Source organism: Dryobates pubescens, chromosome 9 (genome assembly GCF_014839835.1).
Source record: "Dryobates pubescens isolate bDryPub1 chromosome 9, bDryPub1.pri, whole genome shotgun sequence".
NCBI lineage: Eukaryota > Metazoa > Chordata > Aves > Piciformes > Picidae > Dryobates > Dryobates pubescens.
The window spans coordinates 18,455,942-18,479,595 of NC_071620.1; the positions used below are offsets into that span (position 1 = coordinate 18,455,942).

The 23,654-nt window shown below is 36.0% G+C and overlaps 1 protein-coding gene across 1 annotated transcript in view; it reads right to left on the bottom strand.

The window, feature by feature from the left end:
• LOC104308718 (cadherin-19) overlaps positions 1 to 23,654 on the bottom strand; it is a 69,635-nt gene that overhangs the window by 38,445 nt on the left and 7,536 nt on the right. Inside the window, exon 2 of the mRNA XM_009909935.2 lies at positions 201 to 427. Coding sequence (XP_009908237.2) covers positions 201 to 398 — 198 coding nt within the window. The 5' untranslated portion in view covers positions 399 to 427. The remainder of the gene's footprint in view (positions 1 to 200; positions 428 to 23,654) is intronic.

Sequence of the window (23,654 nt, forward strand, 5' to 3'; positions counted from 1 at the left end):
CTTTGGTCCTGCAATGGCTTCCAGCTCTTGGAGTACTGTGACTCTAAGTCAGACCAATAGACAGGAAAGGTGTTGTCCTGCTCCCTGAACTGTTTTTTCTACCTTTTTCAGTATTTGCAGATGCTTGATCAACATTGTAAATTGCTAATTGGCGTATTAAATCTAACCTTGTTTTGTTCTTGAATCCTTACTTATCATACCTGTCCAACATACACAGGCATTGTTGCAGGCTGTTCCTCTGTTGCAAAAAGAGGCTCCCACACCCAGCCACGTTTCACTCTTCGAACTGCTGTGAAAGACTGATCTGTGTTTTGAGTGCCGTCATTCTGTGTGCTTGTAAAGCAAGGCCAAGGTTGCACCAGCACCAGGATGAGGGATAGCCACGTGGAACAATTCATGCTGAACCCTTCTTTTAGTCAATTTTCATCTGTGGAAGAGGACAAAAAAATAAAACAAAACAAAACAAACAAAGAACAATAGCAAATGAAACAGAGTTCTGTGACAAAGCATCAGTTTTTCCTTTCTGCTTTTACATTTTGATTGTGTGCTAATGTAAGAGCTTATTTGCAGTATTATAACCTCCTCCTCTGCCCAAAAGGAAAGAGATGAAAAAAAAAAGGCTGTTTCTGATTAAAATAGAGATTCTCTTAGAAACTCTGCAATGAGTCGAGTGCTCAGCTTTCCTTTATGAATTTCCTTTCCAGGGACATTCTATGCAAAAAAAAAAAAAACAACAAGAAAATCACCCTTCAATTAATTCATCTTCCAAATTAATCTTGGTAATTGTATTGTGTAGCCTAGGTATAATTTGATTGGAATAATTGTATGTTTCTGCTTAGACAGGGCTCATTTTGAGCTGCCGTCACAGAACTGCCTGAAGGGTGAATGTCTAGCCTTAGTGGCCCTGATGACTGACAGCTGAAACAGAGCAGTGCAGATAATGTTTTTTAACCTCTTGTTTCCCTCTTTTCCAACTCAGCAAAGTGCTTGCAAGAAATGTCAAAGGTGGTAGGGTACCACAAAGAAGCAGTAAAAATGCGCAACTTTCTCCTCTGTGGTCAACAGAAATTATCTTAACTGGTTTTACTACCTTTGACATTCTTACCTTCTATTAAACAGACAAAGGTCAAAAACATCTTGAAAGCTGTAGGTTTCTGCAGCTAGCATCAGTGGCACAAAGTATTCTTTCAGAAAACAATCTGGTACAAACCATAAGGTATCATAGTCTTTCCAATGTGTTTTGATGCAATAAATTAAACTCTGAATTTTAAATAAAGTGCAATGAACAGTTAAGAAAACCTTTTCCTCCTGTGCGGCTGAAAGGAACATTTTGAAAATCATTACCACACACTTTTCAGGTCTTAAAGCCTTAGTTGACAATGGCCTTAGCCATTCTTTTCAAGGCTTTAGCCTTGAAGAATAAGATTTCCTATGCAGGACCAGTGTGGTTTATGATTTTGTCACATGCCAGTAAGTTTCCACAACACACACTGAAAAAAAAAAATTGGCTTCATTTACTTTAGGTCTGAAAAAAACTGTGAGTCTTTTGCCTGTCCTGGATAAAATATTAGTTTATGTATTTTAAGGTAATAATTTAAATACTAATGTTAAAAATACCCATCCTCACACAAAAAGAAATGCCATAATTGCTTAAAGTGATGGACAGGTCATACAGACAACTATTACTTTCAGCCATTTTACATGACGTGGAATATTATTTTGTTAAAATGTAATGCATATATACATATATTTACTAAGAGAAAAGATAAAGGAGTAATATTAAAATCCCCAGAATTGTAAATGTTAAAGTGTGTGCTTCAATTTGTTAATATTTTCTGGTTTTCATCAGTGCAAGATAAGACTTGAATGGAAGGAATGTAACTTGGGTACACTCTCATTTCAGTTATATTCCTAAAGCTGCAAGAATAATATTTGTGACATGGAAAACAAGGTAAGCAAAGTTCAGCTTGGCTTTCAAACAAAGCCTGAATGAGGTTTGAAAAGTCTAAAGGCCTTGCAGAGTCTCTCTGTACAAATGCATTCAATGCTAGGCAGTAATTTGCACAGCACCTAATTTTGAAAATGGACATTCATTTAATTATTGTACATGCCTAAGGGCAGGCCACTCAAACACTGAAAACTGAGTAGTCAAAAAGATCTTTCTGAGGAATCATAAAGGAATTTGTTTCAATCACTATCTAAACCAAGAGAAAGGTGTTCAGTTAGGGCCATAATAAATGCTTCTGACTACCCATCCACTGCTGTTTTGGCTGTTTATTATCATACTGTCCACCTTGGACAATGAAGTATTTCAGGCTTGTGGGGCAGTATTTCATGCAGAGTGAATGTCAGACAAACATTCATTACCAAAATCAGGTGACAGACAATGTGTATGCACATCAACATAGTGAGGGTTCAGAATATGACTGTGCTGAGTTACTCATCAGCAATGAAAAACAGCATAATTAATATTTTGGTCCAGGTCAGTGTTTTCTCTTTACTAATTTATGTTAATAGCCTATGATACACGGATTCAAGTGTCATGTCTCAGGCAAGTTAGAAGGCAATAAAGACTTTAAGATTCTGACATGTTGCACACTTTTATGTGTTTAAATAGAATTTAGCTTGAAAATATAAAGAGCAAACAAATTATTGTAAAAAACCCATACAGCTATGTAATGGAATTAAGAGTTTTATGTATTTCTGGGTTCATCTTCTCTGATATATCAGCCATGCTTGACTGGCCTTTGCTTTCAAGACCTTTCAAAACACACTTCCCATGACTTCCTACTCATTTGGCATTGAGACACTGTCTCCAGCCTCTGGTCAGCACATGTTGCCATTCTTAATATATTCAATTGTTGGATTTATTGTGAAACAACCACCTTCTGTCTGTTCTACAGATCGTAACTCACTCTCAGAAGCAGCTTTTGTAAAATATCTGGAAACTAATTTATGATTCCCTTCTCTCTTCCTAATATTTCCATTTAAAAAAAAAATAAAATGTGCCACCTACCTAAGAGTTCACAGTGTTTAAGGTGGTTCTGTGCTGACACTGCTGCCTATCACAGCAACTAGCATTGTCTCTTTATTCTTTTGTATTCCTCTGTCTTTCCCTACCCATCAGCTGTCTCTTGTTTTGCACTCAGTTGGTAAGATCTTTGTAAATTAAATGGCCTTGTACTTTGTATTATAACATGCACCAAAAGTAAGGACTAGTAGAAACACGGAGCTTTTAAGTGCTACACAAATGGATTATTTTTAATAGAATCAGCTCTCATTAAAAAGAAAAAAATGTTTTCAGATAGCTATCACTAATAATTTCCCAAGGGAGTGAGAGAAATGTGGACCATTGTTCTGTTCCTGTCCTGTTCCTTAGGAAAGACTTATCTACTCTGTCGCTTGCATCAGCTTGCAATAATAGACTGATGCTTAGAACAGAGTAATGAAGGGATCAGTTGTAGTCATAACAAGTAGGTTACAGCTTTTAAAGCAGTATCTTCCTTCTACACCCAATCAAAATCATGACTCATTCCCAGTCCTATAGACCAGGAAGAGATTTACATCCTTGGTGCAAAGTTTCAGAGCAATTTGTTAGCTTTGTTCCAGAAACATCACCAAGTCATCCTATCACAACTTGAAACTAGATGTTAATTTTAGGTGCGCTGGTAGTCTGAATTCCTATTGTTTTGATAATAGGAATTTGTTTTAAACTATGATCATGTCATTACACTACAAAATAATACCTGTTACTGCTTATTATTACAAGAATAACAAGGGGAAGAATAAGAGCTTTAAAAAATACAGCTGGGATATAGTGAAGTTATATATTTGTAGAGGGAAAAAAATTAAAAGACTAAGAACAGGCAAAACAATCATCATCTAGAGCATTACCAACCCCCCACCAAACAATAGATTATATTTAAACTGGGGCTAACTTCAGTTCTGTTAACTGAAAGGTAAAAAACAGATCAATTTTGTAACAACCCCCAAATAATTTGATATAAAGCCTTTAAATTAGGAAGTAAGAAGCCACTGGAACATAGTAATAAGGGATGTGGTGCTCCTTAACCAAAGACCATTAGGACCATGTTGAGTATGTATCTGATCCTACTTCACAAAAGGATTTTAAAATAGTGACTCCTGAAGAAAACTTAATCTCTCTATCCTTGAAAGTACTGAGCAGAATCAAAAATACCAGACTAAAAGACATCAATTTTCTGACATTTGATTATATTTTTGCTTGTTTTAATAATATCAATTAAAAAAAACCCAAACAAGCACCACAACAACAACAAAGTGGAAAAATTCCTGTAAGCCTATCTAATTAGGTCTCTTCCAACCTTGGTAATTCTGTGATTCTGTGATAATTCATTAATATGCAGCATCTGAAACATAATCCTTAAGCAGAGGCCTAACTTGATGTTTTAATTGCAGTTTCTGGTTTGTTCATGAGTGTTATTATAATTAGAGTGAAATTTGTCTGCCTTGTATATGGCTATCTTTAATTTTCACTTAATAGGATAAAGAAGAAAGGATATTTGTAGCTAACACAGATTACTGTGTTAAAAAAAAGGCTTGAATTGATAGAAACCTTCATGGTTTCAACTAGACACTTAGTTAGAAAAGAGAATACAGAATTTGTTCACTTGTGCTATGTCTATTGGCTGTTCTCCTAGCTCAATTTTGTATGACTGATTACTGATAATTCTCCCTCCAGAAAAGACTCATGTTCATTGAACAGTTCAGATTTTACACTATATGATAGACATATAGGCTATATTGCTTCTAGGATTAATCATATATCTATAAACTAGTTCAGTTAATGCACACATTTTGTAGCCTTTTCTTTTCAAAAGTTGTATAGAAAAAAATATTTCTGAGTGTGCAGTTGGTTCTGTGGTTCAAGAGAGACAGGGAAGTACAGGAGAGAGTCTAACTAAGGGCTGTGAAGATGTTGAGAGGACTGGAACATCTCTTTTGTGAGGAGAGGATGAGAGACATGGAGAAGCCTGTGAGAAGATCTTCTCAATGCTTATCAATATCTAAGGGCAAGTGTCAAAAGGATGTGGGTGGTTTCTTTTCAGTGGTGATTAGTAACAGGGCAAGGAGCACCAGGCACAAACTGGAACACATGAAGTTCCATCTGAACAAGAGGGAAAACTTCCCAGTGAGGGTAACAAAGCACGGGGAAAGGCTGCCCAGAGTGGTTATGGGGTCTTTTTCTCTGGACAGATTCCAAATCTGCCTGGATGCGATCCTGTGCCACCAGATTTAGCAGGGCTATTGGACTAGATGATCTCCAGGGGACCCTTCTGGCACCAACCAATCTGTGATTCTGTGAAAAGTAGTGGACTTAATCCTGTTCTTTAGGCTTTGTAAGCATCACATAGACACAGATAGTATTTTTTACAGGTTTGGTGTGTTAGAAATTCTTCATTACCATTTTCATTGATTTTTAGCTGTGAGTTGATCTTTTGCAATCAGCGTCAAGATTTATTTTCTTTCTTATGTTAGTTTAGTTAGTTCTTCACATTTTAAGTGTTTTATTTGAAGATACTAGGAAAAGGCATACTAACCCTCTAAGGAATAAATATGACACGTGCACCTCCAGCTATGCTGGATTCCCTGCCTTCTGGTTCTACTGATAACTACCATTACAGGCTGGCACAGAAGTCACTATTGTGACAGTAATATTTAGCTGAGTTCATAAAAAGGAAGAGTGGGAAGAAAGTACTAAAATTTACAAGAATTTATTTCACTCTTTGAGCATTCTTTACTGAATATCACAGTTATCATACACATGTATTATGTGATTGATTGATTGATTGGATAGCTACATATAACAAGTGTGCTGAATAATGTATCCCGTGGTTATCAAAACAAACATCTAAAATGTAATTATACCTTTAGTCAATTAATTAGAGCTATATCAACAATAATCTTGCTAGTTTGTTACACAACTAGCTATTTGAAAAGCTACTGCTTAAACACAAGAAGTGTCTTGTGTAGAACATATCTTGATGTGACATTTGACCAAATTATTTTAACTGGTAGTGCATATTAACACAGGACAGCTGCATGTGTCTCTGCTAGTCACCCAGCATTTCACATACACGGAGAGCAATTGCTCTAAATTTCATTTAGTTCTAATTGGTACATTATTTTCTTCATTTTGTAGACATGCTGTTGTATCATTAAGGAAGGCCTTAAAACTATTATATAGAATTGGCAGTGTAATTATCTGTCAGTCATACACAGACAAAATAGCTTTAGAGAAATTAATTTCTTAGTTTGATTAGTGCCTTTCAGTCTGTGGATTTTAATTGGCACAGGACTGGCAGTCTAGAAATCCTGTCACTCTTATTGTTTTATAACAGTTTACTGATTATCTTTCCAGGTAGTATACTAACTGATCCCAGTATTTTACCAAAATATCTATGGCATTGTAATAAAATCCCAGATGCAACTTCAGATGACAAAACCTGAGTCTTCAAAGCATGACCAGCAGTAGCAGGAAGTCTGTCTATAACAGAGATTAAAGATATCTTTTAGAGAATCAAATTGTGACTTTTATTTCTTAAAATCCTATGTCTTCCATTACAAAACAAAAAAAAACCACCCCCAAACAAACAAAAAAGCCCCAAACTTAAAAACAAAACAAAACAAAAAAAAAACGCAGAAAAAAACCCCAACACCAAAACAAAACCAAAAAACAGCAACAAAACCAAACATACAAACAAACAAATCCAACAACTTATAGGAACTATAGGGAAAAGCAAGACATATGTTTTATATGAGAAGTAAGGGATCAAAGATGAAGAATGAAATTTCCTGCAGGAACTGACGAAAGCAAGTGGTAGACCTGTTCCTTTCTTAGCTCACAAACCAATAGAAGATGGAGTGACATATTCTGTGTTTTAAAAACATGCTCCAAAATATCTTTCATTGTTCTCCTATCCTTAATGGAGCTATGTTAATCAACAAAAGACATGAGTAAATCATCACAGAGAAATAGCATTTTTCTGGATTAAAGCCAGGGATTCTTGGTGTTGTTTTATTCCATTTGAATGCTGACATATAAAAATGACTGCGCAATACTTATTTCCTATGTATGCACTCAAGTTGAAATAGCCAAACTTTTGCTTTTTTCAACTGTTCCAGCAGTGTTTTTAGACCTAAGCAATTGATTGCTGATCTGTAATTTTTTGCAGATATATGTAGCTGGGACCAGCTTAGTATTTCTGGTTCAGTATTCTTATTCTTGACTTTCTCTACGTGTCTGCTACCACTGCTGTCTGTACAAGGATTCTCATGACTTTGGAAATATGAGATAATTTCACTCACTGTTATCAGTAATATTGCACAGAGCTGGAAGTGCAGACTCAAGCATTTCAGTTATGCTCAAGGCAGAAGGAGGCCCAGGTCTTCTTACTGCAATTCCTCTGAGCTCCTTTAGCCTGGTAAAGATTACTCAACTGATTTAAGAAGCTTCTGAGTACAGAGTCAGAGTCATCCACACCATTCCAATCCACAGAACAGAATGTGTGGAGAAGGATAAACTTTTGTTGGGCAAGACTTTGCCAGACTGCGTTCTGCAGAAGTGCCCTTTGGGAGTGATAAGGTAACTTAACTAATATGATTAAACCAGCGTTAAAGTAAATGCGGCATATAGATGAAGGCAAAGACGATCCAATATTATGGTAAACTTTCCCTGTATTATTGTTTTTCAGTTGGAATTAAGATAATACTAAAATTAAATCTGCTGCATCCAAAATAATGGGAAAAAAAAAAAAAAAGTTTCTTTTGGAGTCCTGCAAAAGGAACCAACAAACATCATGAAGAATTTCACAGTGACTCACACCCAGAGCTATAGTAGATTCCTCAAATGTATTTAATTTCTCCCTGATTGCTGGAGTATCTTCTCTTCTTTTGGAATCATAGCTTTTCCCAAATTATTAAGTGAAGAATAGAAGTTATCCAGTGAATAGTTTCAAAGACACAAGACACAGATATTTGAACTTTAGTTTCTTGTAATGAAGAAGATGGAAGTAAAAATACAGTAGAAATATCTGTATCTCTTGCCTAAAAACTGGTAAACAAATTATTATGTTTAGTTCTTTTTTGAGAGAGACACAGCTACACCCTGCTTCAGTTCAGATGTTTTCTAGATAAAGAGAAATTGAAATGCTTACCTTAGGACTTAACTTTATGAAAAAATATGTTTTCTGCACTCATTCAATAGCCTCAGCAATTTTGTTCTGATGAAAAATTTAATTTAGTAAACAGATGCTGAGCTGCTACAAGATTCAGTTACGCCAGTAGCTGAAATATGCTGTACTCTCTACACTAAAAGTAAGTAAATGTTTAATTTTAATTGTGGCTTTCATTAACTATAACTATTATCTCTTTTTAAGATACTTTTGCTCTATGTAAAATTATGACTAAACACATGCTTTTTAGCACAAATATTTTGCTGATTAAAAAGTCTAACACATGCACGCATTTAAAAAAAGAAATTCTTGCCTTCTGGCATTTACTTTTTATTGTAGGGAAGTAGCAAATCCAATTGCAAGATGTTTGATTCACCAGGCAAATGCTACTGGAACAGTTTTAGCTCTGTAGGATACCACTCAGTACTGAAGAACCACTTGTCAGCATAATGATGTAAAGGACCACATTCTGTGATTCACACTTGAATCGGTTTGCCAAATAATTTTCAGGAAGTGCTGTAAAATTCTCTTTAGGATTCAGGTTCCCATGTTTTGCTTCCATTCATAATTATACTTTGCACACACTAAAACCACAAGTGCAATGAATTCACCTTTCTCATGTTTTTGTTTGTTTGGTTTGTTTTTTTTTTTTTTTAGGAGAATTAATTCCTCCAAACATGAAATGCCCAAAGATGAAAAGAAGTTTCAATGTTTTGGTTAAGCAGATGTTTTTTGCTATAATTTGAGTTATTGTTAAAGTTGTGAGTTTGGCTCTAGAGCCAATTTTCTACATTAAATGAGGTAAATAAGAAACACCCTTAAATTATCTAGCCTATACCAGTGTGAGAGCAGACTGAAATTAGATTAAAATTATTATATGTAAGGAAACTTACTAGTATTCCTTTGCAAAGTAAAGAAGTAATCATAAAAAACCAGTCCCTTATGAGCAGTTAAGGAAACCATACATTCACATTAAGAAAAGTAAGGGGGAAAAAATGGTGATTTTAAATTTTCATTAACTTACTTTGTGCTCTGCTTATCAATAAAGAGCATTAAGGTAAATAAAGCAGGGAACAGTTACTTTTAACAGTATTATAAGATAGAAAATTTTCTCTGACACACAATGAAGTTTAAAGATACAATTTAAATTCATGAGCAGACAATGTCTGTTGCATACATATACACATGCACTCTGTGTGGTACTACAGTGGAACTTAGTTGGAATAATGCTGAAACAATGCACCTCTCAGAAAGTCTGCAATAATATCAGAGAGGAAAGGGTAGAATTTGTCTGCTTTTTGATAGAGATAGCAAAATAATGAGTGTTTGTTCCTTTCAGAATAGTGAGAAGTAGGGATGGAAAAGATGCCTGACAAACTGACTAAAAAAATATTATTGTTTCTTGTCTTTTCATTCTCTTAGTCAAGTTCTCACCTAATGAATCTTCCAATATCTCCTGCAATGGAGAAACCTCATTTTCAGTTCTGCATAAGTCACAATGAGCAGGAGCTTATCCCTCTCTTACTCCTTTTTCTTCAATATTTCATTGTTCTGCACTGCTATGAGGAACATAACTTATTCTCTTTCTTCACTCATTCTATCAATTACACTAAAGGCTAATATCCTTTTTCTCTCTGTCTCATATACCTAAGATAAATTAATCCAATATGTTTCTCATTTGATTCCATTAAACTTTGTAAGCACTCTCCAGGCACTGAGGTATTCAGAACAGGAGAAGAACAGATAATTAGGCATCAGGACCAAATAAAGGCTGTTGTATAATCAATTGCATAACGAAGATTTTCAAAAAAGATTGCTTTTCTGTTCTGTTTCAAGCATAGTCTGATAAACATCATCATATTTTTAAATTGTGCATTGTAAAAATTAGTTTAGTGGAATGACGTTTTATGGGAGTCATTAAAAAAAACCAACAAAATATCTTAAAAATAGAAAGCCTTTTCTAGTTATTGCTCTTATTTGCTGTAATGCTTCTGGACGTTGAAGCTATTTTTGAAGGATGTGACTCATTTTAGACCTCTCTGATACTCCTATACTCTAACATAATATCAGAGAAGAGTTTCAGGTTACAGAAAATAATAATAATTAAAAAAATCTACATTCCATAGTATCTGGGACCTAATTTTTGATTTTTTTTTAATTGTCTGAGCACAAATTTTGTTTATCTTAATACTTATCCATAAAATAAAGTTCCACCTTCCCTTATCATCTTGCTGCTTGGTACATGCAATGTATTTCTTCCTGCAAAATGAGGTGGTAAAATACTGATTTTATTTCCATTATCATTCAGCATAGTCCTCATCTCAAATCGAATTAAGGTGTCTTGGGACATTCATATTAATTATAAACTCCCTTTTGACTAAAAATCCATTAATCAGGAAGTCAGAAACATCACTGGAGTTTCTGTTGAAACTTGCTTTTCTAAAAGTCTTTGTTCAGGTCATACTGTGTTGTTGGGTGTTTGGCAGGCTTTAAAGCACTGTCTGGTTCCTACACGGCTGTCATGCTAGGGCCAAACCAGCCCTGGCACAAACCCAGACAAACCCTGATGTGTCTAGACATGATCCCCCTCTCTCTATCTCTTTCCTGCAGAAAATGAGGTAACGCAGAAAGAGAAACAAAAGAGAGGCCCCAACATATCTGGGTAAACGAGTCTACTTCTGGGGTAAGAGTACATGTACTGGCCACTGCTCCCTGGCCAAGCCTATGTTTCTGCCTTTTATGGCCACGTACCTCTTTCATTGGGTAACTAGGTGCTGGCTTCAGTTGCCCTATTGGCCCAATTGTATCTCAGGCAAGATATATATGCAGTCCAATCTCTAGTCTCCTTGCCTTGTTTGAATCTGCTTTGCCTTGGACCTGCCTTGTTTGTAAGTTGCCTCAAGTTGTCTCTCCTCAAGTTGTCCGGTCCAGAGCCTGGGATAATACCACGAGACTACTCACTGCAAGCTAGAGAAGCCATGAGCTTAGGAGCTAACGCCAAGCCTTGTTTCCCCTTGCAGCTAGAATTTTGCTATGCTTCAGTTTACCCAGGAAGATGCAAGAATCAGTTGTAGTAATAACATCGTAAACAGCCCACATCCTGCTGAAGCCAGCCCAGCCCAGGGACTGCATGGCCTTCCTGCCAGCAACCAGCCATGCCTGGCGCAAGCCTCAACAGCTAATACACAGCAGCAGCACTCCCCACTTGGGTGGAACCAGCTGTGAGTAATTAATTCATTGACTCTTTGGCTTAACCATTCTTATCAAGTCTCTCCCCACTGTGGTCGAGCACTATTTTGCACTGGGGAATTCTCTCTGATATTCCTTCCAGTTTGCTTAAAATAGGTAAAATTGTTATATTTGCCTAAATACTGTACATTCTCACTGTAAATATATATTCTAACTGTACATCAAACCTATTTGATATGTTTTGACAATTTGTTTGTATTAATGAAAGATATTATTTTGTTTATTAATATCCATTTGCCATAGCTTAATTAATTATTCAAATAAATTCTATAACAACAGCCAAGTGGATAATTCCAATCTATATAAAATACAAATATGCAACTCTCCAAGGATGAATATGAACTCTCAAAGATGCCATGGTTCACTAAATCAGATTGTTTAAATTTGTTCCCAGAATAGGTTCTTACAAAAGAAATCACTGAAGTGGGTTTGCATGGATATCTCACTTCTTTAAAGCTGGTTTCATCCACATAATTCCCCTTCTTTCAGGAGTCTGTCAGAGTTTCTAACTTTAATTCATTGCAAGCCAGCTGAAACTGGGAAGTCCATAAAGTTGCCATAGTAACTGAATGGACAAAGACTTCATTCACCAGTTTATATAAGCCAGAACTAATATCCTGCAGACACTAATGATCTTAAATTATTTAGGTCTATAAAGTCCACAGTTAATGGATTATATATATATTTAATAAATAGATGTCAGTTCCTTAGTTAATGAAAAATGGTCTTTGATTGCCCCACAATGTCTCAAAAGTACTTTTATGTTGTATAGTAGACCAATCAAAAAGTCAAAGGGAATGAAAAGGAACAAAAAAACAGGGTATGATTACAGCAATGCTTTCCATCTTAAGAGAGGCTGTGAGTTATTTTATTAATTTATTATGAGTTTATTTTGAAGAAGTTCCCAAAACTGAGCTTTTAAACTCCATAAAAGACATGTGGATTTAACACTGACAGGACAGCAGACTTAGAATTTTAGAGTCTAGTGAAAACATCAGGGCTGGAGTCAATTGTTCTCATTCCCAGTCCTCCGCTATAAATTTCAGTGACTCTGCTTAGGTAACAAAGATGTGGAAGAGCAAGAATGAAGAACTCTCTTGAAGAATGTGTTATGAATCACGTTATATTCAAGGTGAGGCTTGACAGGACTCTGGCCAACCTGATATAGTCAAGGATGCCCTTGCTTACTGCAGAGGAGGTTGGACTAGCGGACTTTTAGAGATCCCTTCCAACCCAGACCATTTTATGGTTCTGTGGTTCTATGATTATGATTGTATAATCATTTTGTCATGGACGATATGATTTATTTAGGGGCATAAAATTCTTTTGGATTAAAAGTGTGGTATAGTCAACCATTAAGCTGGGTGGTGTCAAGATGGATGTGGCAAAATAACGTAATTAAAAAAATAATGATGCATATGCTTAATTTGGGCAATTCCCTGCTTCTCAGCCCTCTTGATCATGAATTGGAAATCTTTTGCTTGGGATTGATTTTAGGTCACCCACTAACTCTGAGAACAATGTCTGTCTGCTTAATTTCACCCTCCTTCCCCACACCTTTTGCTTTATGCAGCATTTAGTAGTTGGACAGATTCAAATCATAAACCAGGTGTGCTGTACTACAACTTTCCTAAATGGCATTGGCAAATATTATAAATATCATAACTATTCTTTACCAACTTTTTCTTTTATTGCATGTTGCTTTATTCCATTGTTTTCTTGCATTTATTTTTATGGCCAGCTTTCATCAGGAAGTTGAACCTGAAAGTTTGACTTGCACTTTTCATTTAAATTGCAGTCTGACATCTACATTTCTTTCTGGGTGGAATTCTACTGCTCATATCATGCTATCAGACTTCAACACTAGACTCGCATTTTGTGTCATGCCAAGTGTTTTGGATCCTTCTATGGATTCTTGCCCAAGACTTGTAAATAGTGGGTAAATGGTATGAGAGGCAAACAGGATGTGGAAAACTATTCAGAGAAATAAAGAGAAGATTGCTAATAAAAGTGAAAGAAAACAGAGAACAGTTACATACTCCTCTCTCATAAATTTATTTTGTTGTCCCATACAATAATAAAAGGTTTAAAATTTTTTATTTTTTTATTTTATGCAAGCTCTTCTCTGTCCAGAAGTTTTCATGATCTGTGAGATAATATAGGCATCCTCTTTGATGATAGATTTTCTCTCATCTCCCTTCCCTAATCTTTACTACTGTTTCATATTTTTGGAGGTCTCTTATGGATTTACTTTTTATTATTATTATTATTGTTAGGGTTTTGTTTTGTTTTGTTTTAATTAGAAGATCATGGAATCATAGAATGGGCTGGGTTAGAAGGGACCCCCAAAGGTCCAAAACCCTCTACAGTAAGCAGCAGCAGCCTTGAATAGATCAGGCTGCCCAGAGCCCTATTGAGCTTCAACCTGAGTATCTCCAAGGATGGGGCCCCAACTACCTTACCAGGCAACCTGTTGCAGTGTTCCACTATGCTCATGGTAGAGAACTTGCTCCAAACATCTAAGCTAAATCTCTTCTCTAGTTTGAAGCCATTGCCCCTCGTCCTATCACTACAGGCCTTTGTAAACAGTCTTTCTTCAGCCTTCTTGTGGGCTGTTTCAAATACTGGAAGGTAGCTATTATGTCTCCCTAGAGACTTCTTTTGTCCAGGTTGAACAACCCCAACTCCCTCAGCCTGTCCTCGTAGCAGAGGTGCTCCAGCCCTCGATCATTTTTTGTGGCCCTCCTCTGGACCTGATCCATGAAGTCCATGTCCTTCCTGTATTGAGGGCTCCAGACCTGGACACAATATTTCAGGTTACAGATGTTCTGTAACTCTGGAGTTCTGATATACAATTGGTTTTTATTTTTCTGGTTAGTTCTTGTCTTTACATTTTATTTTTTTTATTTTTTTTTTTTTTAACCTCAAAGGCTGTAACAGGGCATATGAACATCATACTGTAAATGCTACAGCCTATTTAGCCTTCAATAGTAAGCATTAATTTTAAAGAAAACAAAATATCTGTCATATGAACACTCAGAATTAAAAGTCTACTCTTAAATCTAGTGCTTAAATCACAGAAATACATTTAACTGCTTTCACAAAGGACATCCTATGCCAGTGTAAAGAATGGGAGGGTATTCTTCTCTGTGGGGTATTTGCAAAATACAGAGATGTTCTCAATTACCTAGGGTTGAAACATCATTCAGTAGTTCATAATAATTTCACTAGTGCTTTCTTTAACAATCTCTAAGATTAAAGTATTTAGGCAACTGGATGAAAATACATGTAGAGATAAACTGGTATTACTCCCTGGTCTCACAGTTTTGCTACAAAGCTGTACAAAAGAGCACTAAAAATATTTCAGTTCTTGCTATTACTAACATGCTGTCAGCCAGGAAAGTAAATTCTGTACAGTTTCCTTCCCATTTCCCTTCAAATTACTTCTGTGACTTCCTTGCCCTTTACTGAAATGTGACTCAAAATGTATGTCACTAATGCTGATTATGTTATTGTACTACTTCACCCTTGCAGCTATGTGGTAACAAAGGAGTAGAAGAAGAGACACTGTATTGGCATGGTGCTATGGAATCTTAAGCACGGCTCAGAAATCCCTCTCTTTGGGAGGGGGCCAAGGCTGCTATCCTCACTAATAGCACTAGCACAGCATTGTGAAAACAGAAGAAAAAATCCCCACTAGGTAGGAAGTGTCATTTTCCTGACAAATAAATGCAAGGGTCCTAAGCTTTCTTAGGAGAACCTGAGAATAAGCTCTAGTCTGTAGAATAACCACTAAATCTAATGTGTTGACTCTGCTCATTGCTGAAATAATGTCAAGAAGGATTAGGTAAAACTAAAAGAAACAAGTGTATGGAACATTCACACAAAACCTCCAACAGAAAAGAGGTACCATGCCAGCTAGAACAATGAGTAGATAAGGGATTTTAGAACTTCTGAATTTGCCTGTGGGAAGGACTTGCCATTTTCTCTGCTTGATACCAGGTGAGTTTTACAGAATGCACACAGTAATATTTAAAATAAATAGAACAGTACTACCACTTAAAATTTGTTTGAAAAAGATGTTTACCTTGAGGAAATGGCTGAACTCTGAACTGTTGCAAAGTCAGAAAGTTTGAAACTGATCAAATTCCCTGAAATGTTTCAAAGGAATAACTTCCGCTGTTAAAAGAATATCAGATGAAAAAGAAAAAAAGGATCATCTTATGCAAATCCAGTTGGTACATATGAACATGGAATTAGGGCATTTATATCTGTGGATCACACCACTTGATTTCCCCCCCCAACCCCACATATACACTGGATGATGAACCATTTGCAGTTAGGATCATATAGAGACCAAGCAGGCTTTTTAGAGAGGCAATCTTAAATCACAGAATGTAAGGGGCTAGAAGGGACCTTGAAAGATCAGCCAGTCCAACGGCCCTGCCAGAGCAGGATCACCCAGACCAGATCACAGAGGAACACATCCAGCCATGTTTTGAATATCTTCAGAGAGGGAGATATTCAAAACAAAATTAAAGCCAAATATAATCTGTTATCAGGATCCTTACAATTCAGTCTATCTGGCTTTACAACACCATCTTTGTGAAAACAGCAACTGATTCAGTATACACAATACATAATTCATCTGTGCTGAAAGCACTTCACCTTGAAGAGCGCTTTTTCACCCAGCCCACAGTCCAACATTGTTCGATATTTAAAATTCAGTTCTTTCTGTGCTAAATGGTAAATGAATGGTAAGAAGTCCCCTTTTTACTCCCTTAGAGCACTACCTTCCTCTTCAGCAAGTCTCTTAAAGGATAGTTTATTATTCATAGCTTACAGTCTGACAATATTGTTTTTTCACTAGCGATACAATTTTAGGGCACCTTTTGCCTCTTTTCTAACAGCAGCCACTTCTGCTGTCCCTGGTGAGGCCCTCTTGCTTGTTGTTTGAAAAGACAAATCATACGCTATGAGTTCAACAAAATTAAAGAACAAAGCAACAAAACAAACCCAAAACAAACATAATTATTTTTCCCCCCTGAGGTTATTTACTACCCATACAATAGAGGAGAAGGTTTGAAAGGAGAAAATGCCTGCGAAGGCAGGAAAATGACTGGGATGTTTATAGGATGTTTGTACCTTCAGCTCCTTGGTAAAGATGATACAGTTTCTCTTCAAGGCTAAGGTTAATCTCTTCATGTCATAAGTATTGCGTTTCTTGAGAAAATTAATACAATAGCTAAGAACTATTTCTAATCTCATTGTATCTAAATCCAAACTACTGTTTATCTTTAAAATATTTAGAAAATATCCCCCAAACTTTTTTTTCTATGTGGGAAGCAAAGACATCAAAAGTATTTAAAAAAATAAATACTTGAAGATAATGCCTTCTGATACATAAATACCCCCAAAATTGGCTCAATAGAAGAACCAGTGCAAAACAGAAAGTGCTTGGAGCTTTATCACTTGAATAACCATCTGTTAACCAAGATTCTTCCTGGCTTTCTTGTTTTGTATAGAAAGAAATATTTAAATGGGTTGAGGTTAATAGAATATATTGAACTTTTACGTTTTTGCTTTAGGTTATCAGCAAATGGTAAATTAATCTCAAAAGATTGTAAAAGATTCCCTGCTATAACTGTAACCTACAAGGAGGTTGCCAGAGAAAGGTATTATAATTATTTTTGTTTTCTTTACCACAGATTTAGAAATAGGTGAGTTAGAGGCCTTTATGAATATTGTAACACTATAATATATATACACAAATATTAACTAAATAGTAAACACAGAGAACTTTTTGCAATCTTACCAATATATATCAATAGTTAGCTGCCTAATGGAGAAGTCGTGAAGATCTTAAGCAATTACTCTTGAGGTATGCCCTCTAAAAAATCTTGAATTCTTTGTTACTTAATGCAAGATACTTAAATGGACTGTTTTTTTCCCCAACAAAAATTATTACCATGGTGTTTTACAATTCTTATTTATAAATATGTAGATGTTTAAAAATAAAATGGTAGGATTTGAATCTGTAAAAACATACAGTTTAGCATCTGAGTTTTTCAAAACTTTAAAAGTGTTTCCTCTCTTGAGAGAGGGATGTGAGCATATATATAAATTTAAATTTGGGCTTTTAAAACTGATTTTTAGCTAATTTTGAACTAATTTTGCATCAATTTTTTTAACTAACCATTAACTTCCTGAAGCAATATATGGCAAGGCCAAGCAGCCTGTGACTAATAAACCTGTGATTTATCAGCAGTGTAGCTGAAGCCTGCATGCCTGAGCCGGTGATGTGACTGGCAGCAGAGCTGGGTTGGCTCAGCATCCCCATGTTATCTCCTTCTCCCAGATGCAGGAAGCAGCAACCCATCAGTGGCTGCTGAGGCTGTCACCTATAGTTCTCCCTTGTATCCAGCGATCGATGTTTCTGACAGGCAAATATCTTATATTGTCTTTTATACAGATGAACTTGCTGCTACTTGTCAGAGTTCCAACCTTTTACACCTATTAAGGAAGGAAACAATAATGCTGTCCTCTTCTCTCTAGGGTTTTCTGTATGCTACCTCTGACTGTGTCCTAAATGAATCAAGAAATCAATTTGCAGCTTCTCTGTCTCAGTTAAATCAAACTTATTCACAGTTTCTGCTGAGTGAAAAACATCCAGTGTTTCTCCACAGGTACCCACTGTCACTTTGACAAGATATATCAGATCTTTGGCCAAAGTTACAATGTACCAAAAGTCGAATTTTCCTGTTGTTGGTTTGTTTTTTTTTTTTTTACCTTTATTTGTTACTATTTTATTGCATTATCTTTTTTAGTAATATTTGTGTGAATTAATTCTACTTCTAAAATCATTCCCTGATAAATACAGCTGCTAAATGAGGTAGAAAAAGTAATTTTATTACCAGAAGAACAGAACACAATATGGAATAAAACTCCTAATAATTGAAAAAATTGTGGCTATAAGAGGAACTTTTACAGTATTTATTGTGGATTCAAAAGTATTATGGGACTGCTTATAACCTAAGAATTTATTTAATGTTTTCTCAATGCCTGTGACTGATTATTCTTTATGATATAGAATTTTTGTATTTAATAATGCAAAATCTGGGGCTCCAAGGTTTTCTTAAGACTGTAATGTGCCAACACAGGCTTCCTCAATAGTCAATGTGTTTTACTGAATTATAAGAAAGGTAACTAACCTGTGAAGTCCAAATCCCTCTTTTCTGTCTAGAGAGGGTCTTGATAATTAACCCAAGCTAATAAACTACCTAAAAGACATCTACAAACAGGTCAGATGAACAGCATTCTGCCTGGAGAAGAGGAGGCTCCAGGAATAGAGACTTTCCAGTACTTGAAGAGAGGCTACAAGAAGGATGGAGAGACACTGTTTACAAAGGCGTGCAAAGACAGCACAAGGGACAATGGTTTCAAAGTGGAGAAGAGCAGATTTAGATTGGATGTTAGGAACAGGTTCTTTACTGTGAGGGTGGTGGAACACTGGAACATGTTGCCCAGGGAGTTGGTTAGGGCCCCATCCCTGGAGATATTCCAGGTGAGGCTTGACAGGGCTCTGGGCAACCTGGTCTAGTTGAGGATGCCACTGCTGACTGCAGAGTGGGTTGGACTAGATGACCTTCAGAGGTCCCTTCCAGCCCAGACAAGTCTATGATTCTATGACACATTCTTAATACTATTGCCATCTCCACAGAAATATTCTATTTTTTAACAAATTCTGAAATTTTTATCATTTCAGAATGTCCTGGTTTGAGGCTAGGCAGATCCTTTCTTGCCCCTGCAAGGGGCAGAAGAATGACACACAAAGGGATTGCAAAAGTGATGGAAATTTTAAATGGAAAAGCACTTAGTGTTTTGTAGAAACTGCAAGTGCAGTGACTAAAGAAATCCTAAAGCATACAGAATGCCCTATAGCACACCCAAAGGCCTCCCAACACTTCCCATCTCCCCACCTGGGGGTATTCCCAAGCCCCCGAGGGCTCTTTTCTATTACCCCCCCCACCCCCCAGGCTGGTCTCAGCTGGTCAGGTCTGAGGCTGCCCCCTACTTCTCCTCCTGGCATTAGACCTAGCCAGGCTTAAGAGGCCTTGAGATATTCCCCCACCATTACCCGATAGGGAGCATCTCCCATAGGAGTAAAGAGGGAAGAAAGAGGAGGAGAATGATTTTGCAGATGGATTTATAGGGCACAGGACATTATGGGTACAAAATACGCTGTTTCCTGTGTCCACCTACATGGCTGCCACACAGAGTTACTATTAATATTAGGGAAGATCAAGGTGCCTCTTGTTAAACGTGTTAGCACTAATTTACATTTAGAAGCACAGCTCACAGTTCCTCTGTTAAGATATGTTTTGCATTTTAAGTAGAGAGATGACTCCAATAAAGGAAATTAGACCAGAACAAAGATGTTTCATAGATTAACTAGCTTGAAATAATATTTGAAATCCTTATATAAGGTGCTTTTCATCTTCTTGATACAGGTTTGTTTGAATCAAAATATAGGAACTTTTTAGAAACCATTTGTCTCTCAGTTGTACACAACAACATTATTCAAAAGACTTGACATTTGTTCATGTTTTCCCCTATATTACAAAAGCTTTTTTCCCTCATATTTTGAATCCCTGCTTAGCACAGCTGATTACCAGAATGTTTTTCCTCTGATCCTCCTTCTGATTACTATGCTTTATGATCAATATGATCAAAATATCAAATTACTATGGGATCATGTTATCATGTGGAAATCATAAATACAGAAATCCCATGGTATAAAAAGGAAAATGAATATAATTCTTCTGGATGTGAAAAAAGTATTAAAACTAAGGGGGTTTTATTTACTTCATAATTTTCTGTGATTTTTGTCACATAGCTATTAAAAATCACATTTTTTCATTCATTACAGGTCAGGGGTGTTCTGTCACTTGCAAAACCTTCCTACAGGGTTTAAAATTAAAATGTTAAAATGGCATTAAAATGTTCAGTTAACTGAGCCTGGTTAGTCCCCACACTTTCAAACTGGCCTTAAACTGTGATAGATGTTTGGTCTAGGCTCTGTTTTTATGTAATCTTTAAAAGGGAGAAAAAAAATCTTTGCAGAAGATGATCACTTAAAAAAAATAGCTGAGATAAAGAACTGATTAGAATAATATTAACATGTAAGGCATCAGAAAATGGGTCTAATTTTATAACATTTGCGCACTCCTGAATGTTTGCATATGAAAATGTGAGCAATCAGCACAGTTTATCTCTATGTGACATTTCCAAATGCTATTTATATATTTCATGGGTCAGTCTTTTATGAAAATAGCTACACACACCATCTATCTAATGATCTGGCATTTGAAACCAATTCAATTTATATGTTAAATTTGATGTTACGAGAAAAAAACGAATACACCTACCACATTTTCATTCTGTAAGTCTGGTTGTCATCCTGATATGTCTGGAAATCTCTTTTTATTTTCCAGGACTACCACAAGGGATATAAAATAGCATAAATCATCTAGGTCATCTACTATGGGGAATTACCATTCAGGGTAAATTTTGTCCAGCCAATATATATCACAGTGATACATAAAACGATCACTAGCAATGCCTTTAATCTGCTCCAATGGTTATCTACATCTCATGGAGTAAGTCAGAGTGAAAGATCAGCCGCTTGAAGAGGTACAAAGCATTGAAGCTAACAGTGTTTTCCAATTTGTCAGCAAAGGTGAAGGGTTTGTAATTTTCACCATATTGACAGGTCCTCCTCTCCCTTCATTCTTTCCCTTAAGTTTTCTGTGGGCTCTACAGGAAGCTGAGGTGTCTGAGAAGGATGCAATTTTTTTCACAGAAAGACTGGTCAAGTTTTGGAATGGGCTGCCCATGGAGGTGGTTGAGTCACCAACCCTGGATGTATTTGAAGGTCATTTGGGTGTGGTGCTTGAGGATATGGTTTAGGGGTGAACCTTGAAGAGTAGGGCTCTTGGTTGGACTTGGTGATCCTGAAGGTCTTATCCAACCTGAATGTTTCTGTGATTCTGTGATGTCTGGGAAGTTTGACCAACCCATTGTTGCAGCTCATAGTCTTGGACAACTGTTTCTTCTTGTGTTTTTCATTAGAACGATAAAAGACAGGAAGAGTTTGGAGTATTTAGACAAAAAAAAACCACAGCTCATTTCATATCACCTCAGGTACTATGGTTAAGTCCAAAGACAATGAAATTTGAGACTACTCCCAGTCCATGTCCCTCTTCTCAAAAATACATGCAACTGTGCTAGGAAGCTTCTACAGCAGTTTGCACTCCTCATGCCAAAATGTAAGACAAAGAATAGATTTGTCTGTGGTTGTACAATTGCCTTCAGTACATTTCCAAAAACATGCAGAGAAACTTTAAAGTAATCTGGATTATATAAATTCTTACATGTTGCTGTATTATGATTTTCTCAGCTTTATTTTTGAACTTGGTCATCAGTTTTCTTGAAAGTTTCAGAGTACTTCCAATTGTCTAGAAACCACAGATTAATGATTTCACAAAAATTCACATCTTTTGGGGTTTTGGCTCCTGTGTTTAGTCACTGTGGGTGAAAAACCTTAGGAAGTGAACTCTGTTCACTTGTGACCACATCCAGAAAACCACTAGTTATTTGCAAAGCAATGTAAGACATAAACTCCTAAATCCATCTCCCAATAAATTTTGGGTTCAACATCTAGCTCTCATTTAATTATTTTGAATGTTTGGAGACAGGAAACATATATGGCCTTCTTTGTGAAGTCTTTTGATTATGTTTAGAGTTTGTCTTGAGGTCTTTGTTTGTTTGGGTTTAGGTTTTTTGTTTGTGGGTTTTGTTTGATTGTTTTGGTGGGTTTTTTTTGGTGTGTGTTTTATTTTGTTCTTTTCAATTTTAGTCTGCCTGTGTGTTGTGGGGTTTGTTGGTTTTGGTTTTGCTTGTTTATTACTACCATTATTATTATATTATGTTTGTGGGTTTTAGACTTTGTTATTATTGCTGTTGTTATTTTGTTTGGTTGGTTTAGACTCAAAAGGTAAACGTGATGCAAAGAAATTTCACCCCAAAGAGTTATAAAGTATCAAAGCAAATAAACCAAAGACAATGAAGAGCAAAAATTAGTTTAAGCCATGGGCAATATTAAAATCTGCCTGTATAGTGTATTTCATACTTCTTTCTTATTTCTTGTGCTGATATTATCTGATACTGTAAAGCACTCTGAAACAGAGAGAAAGCATATTGAGACCTTTTTAAAAAAAATTTCTATATTTTATCAGCTCTGAATATAAAAGGAGCATAATTTAAAATATATCAATTATCTAGGTTAAAATAGTTACATTTTTGTTCTCAAAATGCACAGCTACCCATAGTAGATTTGTAATTTTGTTCTTCAATTGAAAGTGCTCTTCTTAAAGTATTTAGTGAGCAAGTCCCTCTTTCTTCCTCCCTCCATTACTTAAAAATAATTCCAAGAATGTATTTTCATTGCCATCTAGTCTGTAAAAACACACAGAATAGGTACTCCAGACACAGCCCTATATTCATTTTGTGTAAGTGCTTGGTTCACCATTTCTAACAGGAAAATGATGAGCATAGAAGTGTATCATTATAACTCCTCAAACTGAGATCACAAATCTATTTCTGCACCTCAGTGCAAATTTGTCCCGGTATAAATAAAAGCAGCATATCTGGCATTCTTTTGCAGCAACTGATTCTAAATTACTAACTGTTTAAAAAGATTAGTCATATAATGCAAAAGCCAAGTAATTCCTTCCAAAATAACTTGTAAAAATGGACAAGCTGACAGATATTCAGTATTTTAATGACCAATAGGTAGCTATTAAATATTTCTGAGCTATATTCTACTGTCTGTTTCCTGAATAAAGTCTAGCTGGAAAGTTTGAACCTGGATAATAAATTCCAACTCTGTCTCCTAATATAAGGTTTATGAAAGTAACATGCAATGCAAATATTTTGATGCCATGTATCCTGCACCACTCTTTGAACATCTTATTTCCTACCAAATTGCCATTTTACCCTTCAAAACAACAAAAGGAGAGGCATTCCTTTTTCTGTGGTCTGAAAGACTTCGCAGTTGCTAGCCGTGAGATTATAAAGAGTGGTGGTAGCAGAAATGTGAAAGTAAAGACAAGTGGTTTTGTTGTTATGTTG